Source organism: Salmo salar, chromosome 01 (genome assembly GCF_965601325.2).
Source record: "Salmo salar chromosome 01, fSalSal1, whole genome shotgun sequence".
Taxonomy (NCBI): Eukaryota; Metazoa; Chordata; class Actinopteri; order Salmoniformes; family Salmonidae; genus Salmo; species Salmo salar.
This window is the reverse complement of record NC_138291.1, coordinates 159,644,689-159,661,280: the sequence shown is the minus strand read 5'-3', so window position 1 is coordinate 159,661,280 and position 16,592 is coordinate 159,644,689. Positions and strand designations below refer to the sequence as shown.

General features: G+C 40.6%; 2 protein-coding genes across 3 annotated transcripts in view; both read left to right on the top strand.

Moving 5' to 3' along the window:
- Nucleotides 1-2,401: 2,401 nt before the first annotated feature.
- Nucleotides 2,402-4,555, top strand: LOC106567829 (V-type proton ATPase subunit G 1). The gene is made up of 3 exons (XM_014137601.3): nt 2,402-2,628; nt 3,468-3,568; nt 3,760-4,555. The coding sequence occupies exons 1-3, from the start codon at nt 2,547-2,549 to the stop codon at nt 3,931-3,933; spliced, it is 357 nt and encodes a 118-aa protein (XP_013993076.1). The 5' UTR covers nt 2,402-2,546; the 3' UTR covers nt 3,934-4,555.
- Nucleotides 4,556-5,895: 1,340 nt separating this feature from the next.
- Nucleotides 5,896-16,592, top strand: part of copt1 (High affinity copper uptake protein 1) — a 27,623-nt gene continuing 16,926 nt past the window's right edge. Inside the window, exons 1-2 of one of the 2 annotated variants that reach the window (XM_014136650.3) lie at nt 5,896-6,081; nt 15,359-15,488. The gene's annotated coding sequence lies outside the window, so the exon portion shown is untranslated. 2 annotated transcript variants of the gene reach the window in all.

The window sequence follows — 16,592 nt, the reverse complement described above, 5'->3', positions numbered from 1 at the left end:
TACATTTTACAATAAGGCTGTAACGTAACAAAATGTGGAAAAGGGAAGGGTAATACTTTCCAAATACACCGTATATATTAAATGTTTTGTACCTTTGAATCAACATTTCTCATGTTGAGCAGAGCATCCACCTAATGTTTTACAAACTCATATCATTGTGTGGTATTGATCATTTGCACGTTTTCTGACAAGCTGATTGTCAAAGCCTGTGACACAGACAAAGGCCCTGAAGTGAGAAGTTTTGCAAACATTACTCCAGTCTGTCTTTATGTTACACCACTTGATCCGTGTTGGAGCTCTATTTGCTCTTATTATCAGATATAGGTCACCTGAAAATATTTTTTTGGTGTGCTTGATTTAAATTGAAGTTAGCCGTTTTGGGACCATTGTTTCTATTATACAGCTCAAATTATTGTTATTAGTCAAAGAAATTGAAGTTATGTCCATCATGAAGTTATGTTCGTCTCTTGCAATGGGAATGGATCCCTTTGTTTCCTGGCTTGAGCACCACTGGCACTGGTCTGAGCCATGTAGGACTCCCGAGTGGCGCAGCGGTCTAAGGCACTGCATCTCAGTGCTGGAGGCGTCACTACAGACCCCGGTTAAATTCCAGGCTGTATCACAACCGGCCAGTGGTGTAAAGTACTTGAGTAAAAATACTGCAAAGTACTACTTAAGTACTTTTTTGGTGTATCTGTACTTTACTATTCATATTTTGACTACTTTTACTTCACTATATTCCCAAAGAAAATGATGTACATTTTACCCCATACATTTTCCCTGATACCCAAAAGTACTAGTTACAATTTGAATGCTTAGCAGTACAGGAAAAAGGTCCAATTCACACACTTATCAAGAGAGCGTCCCTTGTCATCCCTACTGCCTCTGATCTGGTGGACTTATTAAACATAAATGCTTCCTTTGTGAATTATGTCTGAGTGTTGGAGTTGCCCCTAGCTGTCAAAAAAAGAAAATTGCCTTCTGGTTTGCTAAATATAAGGAATTTGATGTATATAATTTACTTTTACTTTGTACTAACTTTTGCTTTGTGGTCCCGTGTGGCTCAGTTGGTAGAGCATGGTGTTTGCAACACCAGGGTTGTGGGTTCAATTCCCACGGGGGACCAGTACAGAGAAAAATGTATGAAATGTATGTATTCACTACTGTAAGTCACTCTGGATAAGAGCGTCTACTAAAATGTACTTTTACTCAAGTATGACAATTTAGTACTTTTTTCACCACTGTACTTGAGTACATCTAAAATCTGATACTCTTAGACTTTTACTCAAGTAGTATTTTACTGGGTTACTTTCACTTGAGTCATTTTATATTAAGGTATCTTTACTTTTACTCAAGTATGACAATTGAGTACTTTTTCCACCTCTGCAACCGGCCTGATTGGGAGTCCCATAGGGCGGCACACAATTGGCCCAGCGTCGTTAGGGTTTGGCCGGGGTAGGCCTTCATTGTAAATAAGAATTCAGAACTAACGTTGGCTAATGCGATTAGCATGAGGTTGTAAGTAACTAGAACATTTCCCAGGACAAAGACACATCTGATATTGGCAGAAAGCTTAAATTCTTGTTAGAAATATTATGCTAAAGAAAGTCAAGTGAAACATTGAACAATGTTGTGTGTTATTACATGCTGACCAGACCGGACACGTCGCGTGCACGAGCGTCGCAAAATAAATTTAGAAATACATGTTATTCAATTATTGCACCCACACTGCTCTCGCACCAAACGAGCGTCTGCGATGCCAAGTGCTAAAATAGAACTCCTTTCTATTTCTGACGCAGATCGTGCTGCAAGTCCTGCCTCTCCCATCTCCTCATTGGTTTATAGAAGCAGGTACCCACGTGCCATCCTCATTGGTTATACCCACGTGGGCGATTGAAAGACGAAATGTTTTGGCAGTTGTCGTGGCAAAGATGAAAAAGCTTGGAAGGAGGAGAGATGACTAGAAACTATTCGGTTGGCCGTTTTATGTGTGGATTAACTGTTGGAGTAGAATACATTGTGCATTTCAGGTAAAATAACAACTCAATGTTTATATCCCAGGACAAATTAGCTAGCAACAGCTGTAATACGGCACCGACGCAAACCGACCGCACTCCAATAATTACCCAATCATGTGGTTTGAGCCTGACAACGATATCAAAGATACTTCTAACCTAAAATAGTATATTTCAGTTAGGGGACGCCTCCTCTGAAGTGCGCGTGTGCACAAACTCAATTCAACCTTCCACGCCGTCTAAACATCGTAACTTTGGCAAAGCGTCAAGTCTAAAACGTATACGCTGTTCGTGACATAGTTTTGGGAAAATAATAATGTATTGATCAGTTTCATCGATGAGAAAATTTGCAGAATGTTGGCCCAGTTTCACCCTCTCACACTACACGCGACTGGACGTGTCAGGGTTACCCCTTCTGTCTGTGACGCGCTGTCAGCTGACTGCAGTAAATTCACCAACCTTCGCTGCAAACACAGAACAGCAGCTGGAGGAACCACATTCTTGTCCGTCTGTTTCTCTCCGAACTAAACAATGGCTAGCCAGTCCCAGGGTATCCAGCAGCTTTTGCAAGCTGAAAAACGAGCTGCAGAAAAAGTAGCAGAAGCCCGCAAACGTAAGTTAAAATCTGCTGTCATTGAACGGCGTAGATACCTTGATTAGTTAACGTTAGCTAGCTTAGTTTAACTTTTTTTCTGGAAGGTAGCTAGTTAATGGCATAAGTAAAATTTTAATTATAAACAACTACTGTAATAAACCCCAGATTTGACAGCCAACATATATATTTATTCCTAACTGCAAAGTGTGAAGATGGCAAGCCTTCAATCAAAGATGACTAGCTACCTAGCCAGCAGATCCGACCCGCTTGCTTACAGCTGCGCAATTAGGTTCGGACAGACTTCCTGTATAGATTTAATGGCGTTTAAGACAACCGTGAACTCGTCAGTAATCTTCAGGTCGCAAAGTCGAAGCTTTAGAAAGAGGCCCGAGTTCCTTACTTGGAATTCCGAGTTGGTTGACCATTCAAAACGATTTTGTTTCCCTGTCGGAGCTTGTTTAAAAAAAAGTTGCCTCTGTTTTAAAGGGAAAATTGACAAATCTAAATGTATCCGTTACCCTTCAGTCTACTCCAACGGTTGGTTTCCCAGACCCCGATTAGGCCTACCTCTGGACTAAACACTTTAAATGGATATTCTCCACTGAACATGGTTTTTAGCCCCAGACTAGGCCCAGACTTAAAATCTATGCCTTGATTGTAGGCTACTTGCTTCTTTCCTCACAATTCTTTCACTAAGTCTCATTTCCCTATCAAACAATAGGATTTCACTTCCTATTTTGTCAAGAAGCACACAACAAACTGCGTAGTTGGGAACTTGATTGAACGATGAATTTAATCATTGTTTATTTCACTTACTAGGCCTAAGTGCAGATTTTTTTTCCCTTCGGTTTGATCAGGTAAGAACCGTCGGCTGAAGCAGGCCAAGGAGGAAGCCCAGGCCGAGATTGAGCAGTACCGTATGCAGAGGGAGAAGGATTTTAAGACCAAGGAGGCTGCGGTGAGACACTGGGGGAAAGTTTTAATTTGCAAATGGGAAACATGAGTCATGTTTTCCTAATCATAAGGCACTGTAGTTGGTAGCTAAATTGATAAGACCTTAACATATAATAACTTATTTAATACTTACTGTATGTTTCAAGTGGTTTGTCTTGTAAGGTGGCCTAAATCGGTCTTCCATTTCTCCATTAGGCTCTTGGATCCCATGGTAACTCTGCTGTAGAGGTGGACAAAGAGACCGTGGGCAAGATGGGTAGCATCCAGACCAGCTACCAGCAGAACCGGGAAGGGGTGCTGGGCAACCTGCTTAAGATGGTGTGTGACATCAAGCCAGAGATCCATGTCAATTACCGTTTTGCTGGTTAAACCCCCTCATCACAACCCCTTATTAAACTAAGGAAACACTGAGACACTCTGATTGCACTGCCATCAGTTGACACATGCTTCATTGACACATCTACTACACCCATGCATGGTACAAACCTCTTTGCTTGCCTGCTCACAACTTTAATGTTATACCCACAAGTTTATTTTCTCTATAAATATAATCAACAGATGTGTATATGATTCAAATAGGTATACATTTGTCCAGTCAAAAATAAAGCATATTCACTCTGTTGATTAGTCAAAGCAGGCAGAGGTTCTTTTGGTCCTATCCGGTGTCTCTGTTTCCCATCTTCATTGCTTGTAGTATCAAGGTTTTTATGTAAAGGTTAATATGTGTGTGTGTGTGTGTGTGTGTGTGTCTTGCTATGCAATTTTTATTAATATGGACATATTGTTCTTGTTTTATTTGTGGAGACCAAAATACAGTGCTTATTTCACTTAATGGACTGTTAGGCCTGGAAAAAAAAGATTGCTGTTTTGTTTGAATGTTTTACTGCTGTCCCAATTTGAATCTTCATCTCTATGAATATATTATCCTGTATAGTGGATGTTCCTCTGTTCACAAATATTGTGACTTTATTAAACTAATAGTGTTCTCGTAGTTTATTCTTGAGTGACTGAAGTCACCATATCCTGTTTTCCTAATTTATTTCCTAAATTCTACACAAGTGCCTTGTGTTATTCAGCTAGACTGTTGGAACATTTTACATTTACATTTTAGTCATTTAGCAGACGCTCTTATCCAGAGCGACTTACAAATTGGTGCATTCACCTATAATATCCAGTGGAACAACCACTTTACAATAGTGCATCTAAATCTTTTAAGGGGGGGTTAGAAGGATTACTTTATCCTATCCCAGCCTGATTGCTCTGTTCACTGAAATAGAATGGTAAATGCAGCAATAAGGCTGGTTCCACCAGACCAGACTTGTCCAGCAGCCTGATACAGGAACACTGGAACAGACCAAAGAAAGCAGAACAACTGCAGCCATGTCTGGGACTTCTGGATAAGACATCATACATTGACAATCTTGATATTGCTGCCCCTGCTGAGTTTACATGCTTTATGTGCTCAATAAAGTACTTCATAAAGTACTAATTTTATCCTCAAGAGGTCACTACAACATCCCAATATGTACATGTAATCTCAGAACTGATTTAGGTAAAGAATGCTTGTTTCCTCAAACAATAGCTTGAGTACTTCAAATTATTCTCAATTTGATCATTTTTTTATTTACCCTTTATTTAACTAGGCAAATCTGTTAAGAACAATTTCTTATTTACAATGACGGCCTACCCAGCCAAACCCTAACCCGGAAGACGCTGGGCCAATTGTGCTCTGTCCTATGGGACTCCCAATCATGGCCGGTTGTGATACAGCCTGGAATCGAACCAGGGTCTGTAGTGACGCCTCTAGTACTTAGACGCAGTGCCTTAGACTGGGAGCCCCAACATTGATTTTTAATTTACAGTATGCTTTAGATCATTAACATGTTATGTAGCTACAGGTAAGAGTTCACCACGAAAATAAACACATTGAGAATATCTGTGAATGAAAACGTACATTTAGTTGTTTTTTGATGGTAACATGAAATGTCAAATACACAGATGTTATACGATGTTATGTAGGTTTATAACATGTCGACATCGTACGACATCGCGTCATCGTTCGGGCTGCCATGTGGCGGGGTTTGCACTAGTTACCACAGCCAGAAAATCGTGAAAACAAAATATCACTTTTTGGTCTTAATTTAAGGTTAGCAATGTTAATAAGGTTAGGTTTAAAATCATATTTTAAGAAGATAAATTGTAGAAATAGGCGGAGTTTAGGACTTTGTGGCTGTGGTAACTAGTGACGACATTGTGACGGCGGAAATGCCTGCCCTGAACGGTCGTCTGATTGGCTACCATACGAAAACATGCGTGCTACGTCTACATTTTCCTGCCTTGTCAAAAGTCATCTTGCTGTGGTTATTGTATTTAAGTGTGACGTGTGCTGTCGGCGTTTTGCCAGTAGAGTAAACGGGAATCTGGACGTTCATTTGAAAGCTAATAGTTAATCATTCGGTTGTGAGTTATTAGGCCAAAGAAAATCACGCTGGAACCGAGTTCACTATATGTTGTGAGGTAAGCGCGTGCATGCCCGGGCTATCCTCTCTATCATTTTCTCGCTTGTGTTTGACCTCTGTATCAAGCTAGCTACGGGGCAAGCTAGTAGTCTATCAAGTACTGGAGTTAACTTGATAGCTAGCAAAATATTTTTGGGGGTATCATGCAACTTCAGCCATCTCACAATTTAAACCAAATGTTCCAAATGTTCCAAATATCTATCCTGGCGATTGACATCCCATTTTATCGAATTTATGATTTTCATGAAGTCAGTTATGGTTGAGGAACACTTGGATTTTGTATTCGCTAGTTGCAGTACACAAAACGCTACAGTACTTTGTTGCAAACGACTCCTTGATCTCTCCACTTCTAGGTTTCACGTGGACATTTTTCATTATGCTCTACCTATTCCGAAACAAGTAGCTAGGCTATCAAGACAGATCAAATTGTCATGCTTGTTAAATTGTCATCTTCCGCACAAGCTTAAAATATACTCAATATTTCAATGTGTATTCCCTATTCCACAGCTAGAACTTCAGGCTACAAATATGCAACAGTACGTTCTACTTTCTTAAATTTTTTTAGGCTAATTCAATTGCAGCCTTTTCAGAGCTATGATGAAACATGTAACCAACTGTGTCACCTATAGGCTCAGTGCACTACAGTAGGATTCCTCTTTCGTTGCTTTTCAAGACCAATTCCATCTCTGAACACGACCCATTAGTTATCCCCTCTGTAACAGAGAAAAAAAGTGGACATTTTTAATGTGCCTACAGCCCAAAGGTGCCATGACCTATTGGTAATTATTTATGGCAGACCAAAAGAACAGTAAAAAAGGTCAAGGCTGGACAACCAGAATAATATAGATTACATACATTTATCTCTCATAGTCGGTACTCACTGATTTTTATTGTGGGAAGTCTGCTTTTAAATTGCACTTGACAGCCACGGGAAACTCTGCCCCAATGCACACATCTATGGTCTTCAGAGACTAAGAGGCTCTTCATCAAGATCTGCCCATCATCTTTTTGAGTTCACTTTCTATTCGATTGCTCTGGAATAACAGAGTAACTCATAACTGGCTTTGTCATATTTTCATTTACTCTCAAATATGTGGATGGGAGGAATGTTTGAGTGGGGAAACAGTGCCCTATTGTCTCTGTGTATCAGGAGGACAGAGTGACAGTATCCAATGGGCCAGGCTGTTCTCTAGCTCTGTAGTTGGCCCGCTTTCTCATTGGCATCACTCCAATGTGACTGAAACTTGTTTGCCTGGCAAGGCTTCTCATTCTCAACAACAGGTTTACTTTACGGACAGACTTATACTTAGGCTAGTTAATAAAGGCAGCAGGGGACAAGTATATTTGACTATGACTTAAATTTTCTCCGCCAGGCTTAACTGACTCCTTAGAAGGTGAAGTGGATTCTTAGTGATTGTTTTGATCTTGGTTATTGGTTGAAATCTGAACGTTTTATGTCCTGCAAACAAAAAGCCATTGATCTGTTTCTGAAACTCGGCCTTTGCAGATTTCCCGAAACCAGTTGGGTCACACAACCATTCTATTCCATGAATGGTCCTATATGAGATTCCTGCTATTTAGTGTACACAAAGCAGTGGAATGATAACACAAATGACAGGTACATTTAAATAAGGCTTAAACACTTCTAAATCAAAGATGGAATGATGAGAGCGTGATCAGAATTTAATGGATAAAATCACATTTGAATTGGCAACCTTTTGGTTATTGTACCTCAACCTGTATTGTTCCACACTATCAGGCTTTAAAAGGTGGAATGTAGGCCTACATTGTCAATTTATTATTTTATCTAGCCTGTGTAGCAACTAGCTAGCTACCCTTTACTGTACTATCTTTGCCTCAAGTAGTGGCTCTTGTGCATTCATTAGGAATGTCTTCTGAAGTCTGGCAATTATGCAACATGTTGGGCAAAATGAGGTAAGTGGTGTACTGTTAGGCTTAGGTCTACTTGATTATGTGGGGTCATTGATGGTGATATCATACAGTGCAGTATTTTTGACCATCTTATTGTTTTGATATCACAATATTATTTTTGCATTAGTTTGCTGTACCTGAACCAAAACTAGTTTGTTACCATCTTCTTTTTAAGTAGGTAGCACTTTTATTTCAGTGACTGATCAAAACATGGCTCTCTCTTGTCGCTCTGCAGCAAACATATGGTGTTTGGAACATCGAATCACAATGCATATAAAATTGTGAGATTCGCAATATGTATCGTGAGCTCCCTGGCAATTCCCAGCCATAGTACACACATGAGTAACTAGTAGTCTTCACTAAATAATTGAATTATCACATCTAACGACAATGTTTCAGTTTGTGCAGTCATAGAATGTTTTGTTGGTAATTGTGTCTCAATGTTAATTTTGGTTCCTTACTTTTGTACTCTGCGCTATTTACTGCACATTTCATAATTGCTTCAATCACTGTCCTCTTTGTTGGGGATTGTTATGAGCCAGTTTTATAAGCTGACCTTTCATAAAAGGTGTATGTCGGCCTTGACACCTTTTACCTACTTTTAATTAATGTTTTTAAAAGCTGGAGGTGAGAATAATAAAAAGAATCCTCAGCAATCTACACAGAATTACCCCATAATGACAAAGCGAAAATAGATTTTTAGACATGTTTGCATATGTATTAAAAATAAAAGACAAATCTTATTTACATAACCTGTCTTTTTACGCTGCTGCTGTTCTCTGTGTATGCATAGTCACTTTAACTATACATTCATGTACATGCTACCTCAGTTGGGCCGACCAACCAGTGCTCCCGCACATTGGCTAACCGGGCTATCTGCATTGTCCCACCCACCACCTGCCAACCCCTCTTTTACGCTACTGCTACTCTCTGTTCATCATATATGCATAGTCACTTTAACCATATCTACATGTACATACTACCTCAATCAGCCTGACTAACCGGTGTCTGTATGTAGCCTCGCTACTCTATATAGCCTGTCTTTTTACTGTTTTATTTCTTTACCTACCTATTATTCACCTAATACCTTTTTTGCACTATTGGTTAGAGCCTGTAAGTAAGCATTTCACTGTAAGGTCTACACCTGTTGTATTCGGCGCATGTGACACTTTGATTTATTCAGACCCTTTGCTATGAGACTCAATTGATCTCAGGTGTGTCCTGTTTCCATTGAGCGATTTCAACAACTTGATTGGAGTCTACCTGTGGTAAATTCAATTGATTGGACATGATTTAGAAAGGCAAACACCTGTCTGTATAAGGTCCCACAGTTGACAGTGCATGTCAGAGCAAAAACCAGGCAATGAGGTCGAAGGAATTGTCCGTAGAGCTCCGAGACAGGATTGTGTCGAGGCACAGATCTGGGGAAGGGTACCAAAAAATGTCTGCAGCATTGAAGGTCCCCAAGAACAGTGGCCTCCATCATTCTTAAATGGAAGAAGTTTTGAACCACCAAGACTCTTCCTAGAGCAGGACACCTGGCCAAACTGAGCAATTGGGGGAGAAGGGCCTTTGGTCAGGGAGGTGATCAAGAACCCGATGGTCAGTCTGACAGAGCTCCAGAGTTCCTCTTTGGAGATGGGAGAACCTTCCAGAAGGACAACCATCTCTCCAGCACTCCTCCAAACAGGCCTTTATGGTAGAGCGCCCAGGCGAAAGCCACTCCTCAGTAAAAGGCACATGACAGCCCGCTTGGATTGCCAAAAAGCATGTAATGACTCTCAGATCATGAGAAACCAGATTCTCTGGTCTGATGAAACCAAGACTGAACGCTTTGGCCTGAATGCCAAGCGTCACATCTGGAGGAAACCTGGCACCATCCCTACGGTGAAGCGTGGTGGCAGCATCATGCTGTGGGGGTGTCTTTTTCAGTGGTAGGGACTGAGAGACCAGTCAGGATTAAGGGAAAGATGAACAGAGAAGTACAGAGATCCTTGATGAAAACCTGCTCCAGAGCGCTCAGAACTTCAGACTGGGGCAAAGGTTCACCTTCCAACAGGACAACGACCCTAAGCACACAGCCAAGACAACACAGGACTGGCTTCAGGACAAGTCTCAATGTCCTTGAGTGGCCCGGCTAGAGCCCGGACTTGAACCCGATCGAACATCTCTGGAGAGACCTGTCTTACATCATTTAAAAGCTTAACTTCTTGTTAATCCAACCGCATTATCAGATTTCAAAAAGGCTTTATGGCGAAAGCATACCATGCGATTATCTGAGGACAGCGCCCCACATCAAAATACTTTTTCAAACCAGTACAGGCGTCACAAAATCAAAATGGCGCTAAAATAAATCACTTACCTTTAAAGATCGTCCTCTGTTTGCAATCCCAAGGGTCCCAGCTACACAATGAATGGTTGTTTTGTTCGATAAAGTGCTTTATATCCCAAAAATGTATGTTTATTTGGTGCGCTTGATTCAGTAATCCACTCGTTCAACATGTGTACAAACAAATCCAAAAAGTTACCAGTAAAGTTTGTCCAAACAAGTCAAATGATGTTTCTAATTAATCCTCAGGTACTCTAATATCTAAATAAACAATACAATTTAAGACGGAAAATAGTATGTTCAATAGGGAAGATAAATAACGAAGAGCGCGCACCTCAATCACGTGCGCAACAAGACTACTTTTCTAATTAGAGACACCTTGGAAAAAACTACAACTACTCGTTCATTTTTCGAAAAACAAGCCTGAAACCCTTTATAAAGACTGACATCTAGTGGAAGCCATAGGAACTGCAATCGGAGCTATTTATTTGTATATCCCACAGACTAGCATTGTAATGACCTGTGACCTCCAAAAAAACAAACATTTTTTTTTTAAATCCGGATGGATTTTCCTCGGTTTTCGCCTGCCATATCAGTTCTGTTATACTCAGACATTATTTTAACAGTTTTAGAAACTTTAGTGTTTTCCATCAAAGTTGAGTGAAGTTCAATCTTGTGCTTCTCTGCGCAGGCTGATATTTTTTCTGCGAGGCAGTCCCGGGGGAGCTTAGAGGGAACATTGATTACATGTATTCTTCGCTGCAAGTTTTAGTCTCCACATCTTACCACAAGGCAAGTGTTCATGTTTTCTTTGACTTAACTGTCTCAGAGTTTGGGCACCATAAAGTCTAGACTTCAGGAAACATCAGAGGGCACCTCCACATCGACAGGACCACAGTGGAGAAGGTGGAAAGTAATTAATTTTTTAAATATTTTTTTTTAAGTTCCTCGGCGTACACATCACTGAAATGGTCCACCCACACAGACAGTGTGGTGAAGGTGCAACAACCTCAGGAGGCTGAAGAAATTTGGCTTGGCACCTAAAACCCTCACACACTTTTACCGATGCACAATTGAGAGCATCCTGTCGGGCTGTATCACCGCCTGGTACAGCAACTGCTCCGCCCACAACGGTAAGGCTCTCCAGAGGGTGGTGCATCACCGGAGGCAAACTACCTGCCATCCAGGACACCTACAGCACCCGATGTCACAGGAAGGCCAAAAAGATCATCAAGGCCAACAACCACCTGAATCACTGCCTGTTCACCCCGCTATCATCGAGAAGGTGAGGTCAGGACAGGTGCATCAAAGCTGGGACTGAGAAACGGAAGCTATTTTTCAGTCTCAAGGCCATCAGCCTGTTAAACAGCCATCACGATCATATTAGAGGCTGCTGCCTATATACATAGACTTGAAATCACTGACCACTTTAATAAATGGAGCACTAGTGATGCACCGATATGATATTTTCGGCCGATACAGATATCCATTATTTTCCCTTCCAAAATACCCGGTATTTAACATTTATGGGGCCTTTTTAAGCATTCTAGTACAGTTAAATAGGTAACACATGGACGCAGCGGTCTAAGGCACTGCATCTCGGTGTAAGAGGCATCACTATAATCTCTGGTTCGAATCCAGGCTCTATCACATCCGGCGATGATTGGGAGTCCCATAGGGTGGCGCACAATTGGCCCAGCATCGTCCGGGGTAGGCCATCATTGTAAATAAGAATTTGTTCTTAACTGACTTGCCTAGTTAAATAAAGGATACACAAACCACACTGACCAAAAAATTATTTAGTTGGCATTTACATATGTCCCCATTTAACAGTAAAACATAATCAAAACCTATTTCTTTCACTTGCTTTTTCATTTCTTCAGTTTCATTCTCAACCAGGATTTCTATGGAAGGCCGTTTGGGTCTTTCCGTGTCAAAAAGAAACGTGTCAAATAACGTTATTTGACACGTCCATAAAAAATTGTGTAGTTATTACGCATTGATTACACTCACTCGTATTTCATGTCACAACGATTAATCGATACGTATGCTATGACGCTGGTAAAGTTGTCTCGCACACCTACAGTGCAGGTCATAAAAAAGCTAGCTAGCTCATGGATGCAATCAATGTTCTCCCCAAAAACATAGCAAACCGACTATCTGTTTCAGTAGCTATTGTTAGCTAGCTAACTATATAGCTAGGTGTCATCTAAAACAACCCTAATTTATAAGACAGTTTTTATTTGATTAATGGTGGTCGGACCCATCTATGTGAAGCTAGCCACAATAAGGATTATCCACAATAGTGGACTTTGCGGTTAGCCTTCAAAATAAATGTATGGCATAATTCTGCTATTTGTATTCATTTGCATTAGTCAATGACGTACTTTTATTTTGAAGGCAAACCGTAAATTCCACTGTTGTGCCTAGTCCTTATTGTGGCTAGCTTCACAACCCGGTGCGATCGACCCTCACTAGCCAGATGAAGCTAGCTGGCAGCTTATAACATTAGCTTTGGGCAACAGGGTTAATTAGCTGGCTAGCTATTTATTTTCATGAACTGAAGTTCAATTTCAATAGGTGAACAACAAGTGGCAACCTAGTTAATACTTACTCACAAGGATTCCTATATCATTGCTAAGAATAATGAAAATGAATGCAGTTTTACTTGTCATTGTTTTCAGGCTGGTTGTATTGGTGCTAGCTCGGTACCAAGCTAAATCTAACTACCCCAGAAGTTGCGGTCGAACAAATTATGCTTTATTACCAATGCGGTATTGTAAACGCATCATTCGTGGCCGGTGTTTGCTTGTTTGTAGACTTTTGTACAGCTTTCAAAAAAATGCATACATTTCACCTTTATTTAACCAGGTAGGCTAGTTGAGAACAAGTTCTCATTTACAACTGCGACCTGGCCAAGATGAAGCAAAGCAGAGTGACAAAAACAACAGTTACACATGGGATAAACAAACGTACAGTCAATAACACAATCGAGAATCTGTATACAGTGTGTGCAAATGAAGTAAGGAGGTAAGGCAATAAATAGGCCATAGTGGCGAAGTAATTACATGTTAGCAATTAACACTGGAGTGATAGATGTGCAGATGAGCATGTGCAAGTAGAAATTCTGGTGTGCAAAAGAGCAGGAAAAAAACAAATATGGCGATGACGTAGTTGGTTGGATGGGCCATTTACAGATGAGCTGTGTACAGCTGTAGCGATCGGTAAGCTGCTCTGACAGCCGATGCTTAAAGTTAGTGAGGGAGCTGTAAGTCTCCAACTTCAGTCATTTTTGCAATTCGTTCCAGTCATTGGCAGCAGAGAACTGGAAGGAAAGGTGGCCAAACGAGATGTTGGCTTTGGATGACCACTGAAATATACCTGCTGGAGCATGTGCTACGGGTGGGTGTTGCTATGGTGACCAGTGAGCTGAGATAAGGCGGAGCTTTACCTAGCAAAGACTTACAGGTGACCTGGAGCCAGTGGGTTTGGCGACGAATATGTAGCGAGGACCAGCCAACGAGAGCATACAGGTCACAATGGTGGGTAGTATATGGGGCTTTGGTGACAAAACGGATGGCACTGTGATGGACTGCATCCAATTTGCTGAGTAGAGGTTATTTTGTTGGAGGCTATTTTGTAAATGACATCACCAAAGTCAAGGATTTGACAGTGCTACTGTATCTTTTTTGATACGTAAAGACCCAAACGGCATTCCATAGTATGTATGTCGTGAAGCTATTACTGTCTAACTCCGGTAGGGCAACATCTGAAAAATAGCGCACTTGGTAGTGTGTACCGGTGCTCAACCAGTTGGCGAAAAGCCAACATCACCCCTGACAGAGAGCGGTTGATTATCTTGGCTTTAATGGATTTCGCCTTTGCGTTTCGCTGAAATGTTCTTACTCTTTCAAATGACTGCTCGACTTGTTGACTGCTCGATCCAAACAGCAGACATTGTGGACTAGGTTAGGAATGCTGTGTTGCATGTGTAGCGCAACATTTTACGTGGTGTCATTGCGTCATGTACCTACGTTATATAGGTAAGCATGGCAGCTTTGACAGCAGTTTTTAACATCAGCATTTAACTAGACATCGGGCCAATACCGATGTTGGCATTTTTAGCGAATGTCGGACGATTTTATATCGTGCATCCCTACTAGTCACTTTAATAATGTTTACATATCTTGCATTACTCATCTCATGTGTATATACTATTCTACTGTATCTTAGTCTATGCCGCTCTGACATTGCTCGTCCATATATTTATATATTCTTAATTCTATTCCTTTACCTAGATTTGTGTGTATTAGGTACATGTTGTGAAATTGTTCTACATTACTTGTTAGATAGTATTGTACTGTCGGAGCTAGAGAAACAAGCATTTCGCTACACCCGCAATAACATCTGCTAAACATGCGTATGTGACCAATAACATTTGATTAACAATTCCCTTGTACAGGGACCCAAGCACAAGAAATGGCAATATTAGTTGTTTTATGCATCAGCATTCAGTTTATGATCAATTATTTTGATCAGGGAAGTTTTTTTTGTTTAACAGTCTAACAGTCTAAGTGATGTGGATTGACCACACTGACTGTTTGTCTGGTTAAAGGATGGTTTTAGACAAAGGTGTAATGGTTCCTCACTCAAAGATGTCCCACAAAGTTTACTTCATTTTTCTTCACTGCATTAGGGATAGCGTAAACAGCCGTTTCGGTTTTAGAAAAGATAAAAGATTGTTGGAGCAGTAAACAAATAAGTGACTGGACATCCCATTATTTCTTCAGTTGGTTGTTTTGTCCAGCACACATGTTTTGGATGTGTTCTTAAAGGGGCAATCCGCAGTTGCTACATTCATTTTTGGGGAGGGGGAAACCGTGTTATTGGCTGGATCAAAGGAAATGAGAGGCAGAATGGTCACATGAGGCGGACAGTCATGAGAAGGCAGATTAGTGCACTTCGGCATGACGCATTCACTTTCCCACTCTCACACATTCACTCTCTCCAGCAGGCGAGCACACTCGGGATCAGACTACACACCTGTACACATTGATGGGTTGCATGAACACTCGCACACATTGACAAGTATCTTGTCATTGATTTGGCTGTAACAGAAGTTCTGCATGTGGTGAGACATTTGGGTAAGTTTTTTAAAAGTTAGATTTTAACTGGAATAAAACAATATTACATATCAATTATCGAATCAAGAATGTTTAGGCCACCATTTTAATAATGTACATTTCCTTGTTGTATGAAATGTACTTAAGCTGTCTTTACTTTGCATGCGCCAATGCATCTTTTTGGTTGTTCTGGAAAAAAGCATCGACTCTATTTGTTTCCTGCTTTATGTTTAGCTCAACTGAGTGGGCTAATATGAAGGGATTAGGCTAATTAACTATTACCCATTCTACTTTGACTGACTGAGAGCAGTCTTTTGTAATTTGAGTCATCTACATGAATGATGAAAATCATTCTTTGTTGTAAATATCTTCCAGCATTGTGTAGCCTACTTCAGTTTCCACTCGGGTACAAAACTATTTACTTTGGTTAAAGATCAGAGTTCTTAGGTTTATGATTCCAAGGACTTGCAGGAACATTTCACAATGGCTTTTATAACCTCATGTGGAGTGTGATTATATTCACAGTTCTTTGAACTCTGAGACGAGTGCTGTGTAACACGACTTTAGACTGTTCTTGTCTTGCTTTAAAGGGCACAATGGTCTTCGCTTTGGACTTCTCAGCAACTGATAAGAATTTAAGGTTCACGTTGACTTTGATGGAATGTTTATTTCTAAACCTAAGAGGACTTACATGTTGGACTTAACGCGAAGAGAGACACCACCCATTATGAATAGCCTGTCTTTATAACACTGTTTTTGAGTATTAAGGTCAATTTCGTTGTGTACTTGGTCATAATGTCTACCTGAGTCTGGACTGTTTGTTTTGGTGAGGATTAGGCCCATATGTTCAAAGGGCTAACTTCTCACTGTGGCAACAACTGAGTCTAGCAGAGCTGAGTAGAAAAATATGAGGTAACAGATGTCTTGACTGGCAGGTTAATTGATGTGATTTTGGGTCTTTTCATTTTGATTCTCGATGTCTGTTTTCCTTGTCCCCGGATGTCATTGGTTTCTGCCTCGGGGTGTCCCAGACATTTGGTATAACATGTTTTTCTCTAATTTAATAACATTAATGTCCGTTAAGTGGGCATTTATTAGGTTATAAAGGCAGTTTTCTACGGATGT

What these genes read in the sequence shown, in the direction of transcription:
- LOC106567829 (XM_014137601.3), top strand. Translation starts at nt 2,547, where the DNA reads ATGGCTAGCCAGTCCCAGGGTATCCAGCAGCTTTTGCAAGCTGAAAAA. An exon ending in AGTAGCAGAAGCCCGCAAAC is followed by an intron (nt 2,629 to 3,467) that starts GTAAGTTAAAAT and finishes CGGTTTGATCAG; the next exon opens with GTAAGAACCGTCGGCTGAAG. An exon ending in TTAAGACCAAGGAGGCTGCG is followed by an intron (nt 3,569 to 3,759) that starts GTGAGACACTGG and finishes TTTCTCCATTAG; the next exon opens with GCTCTTGGATCCCATGGTAA.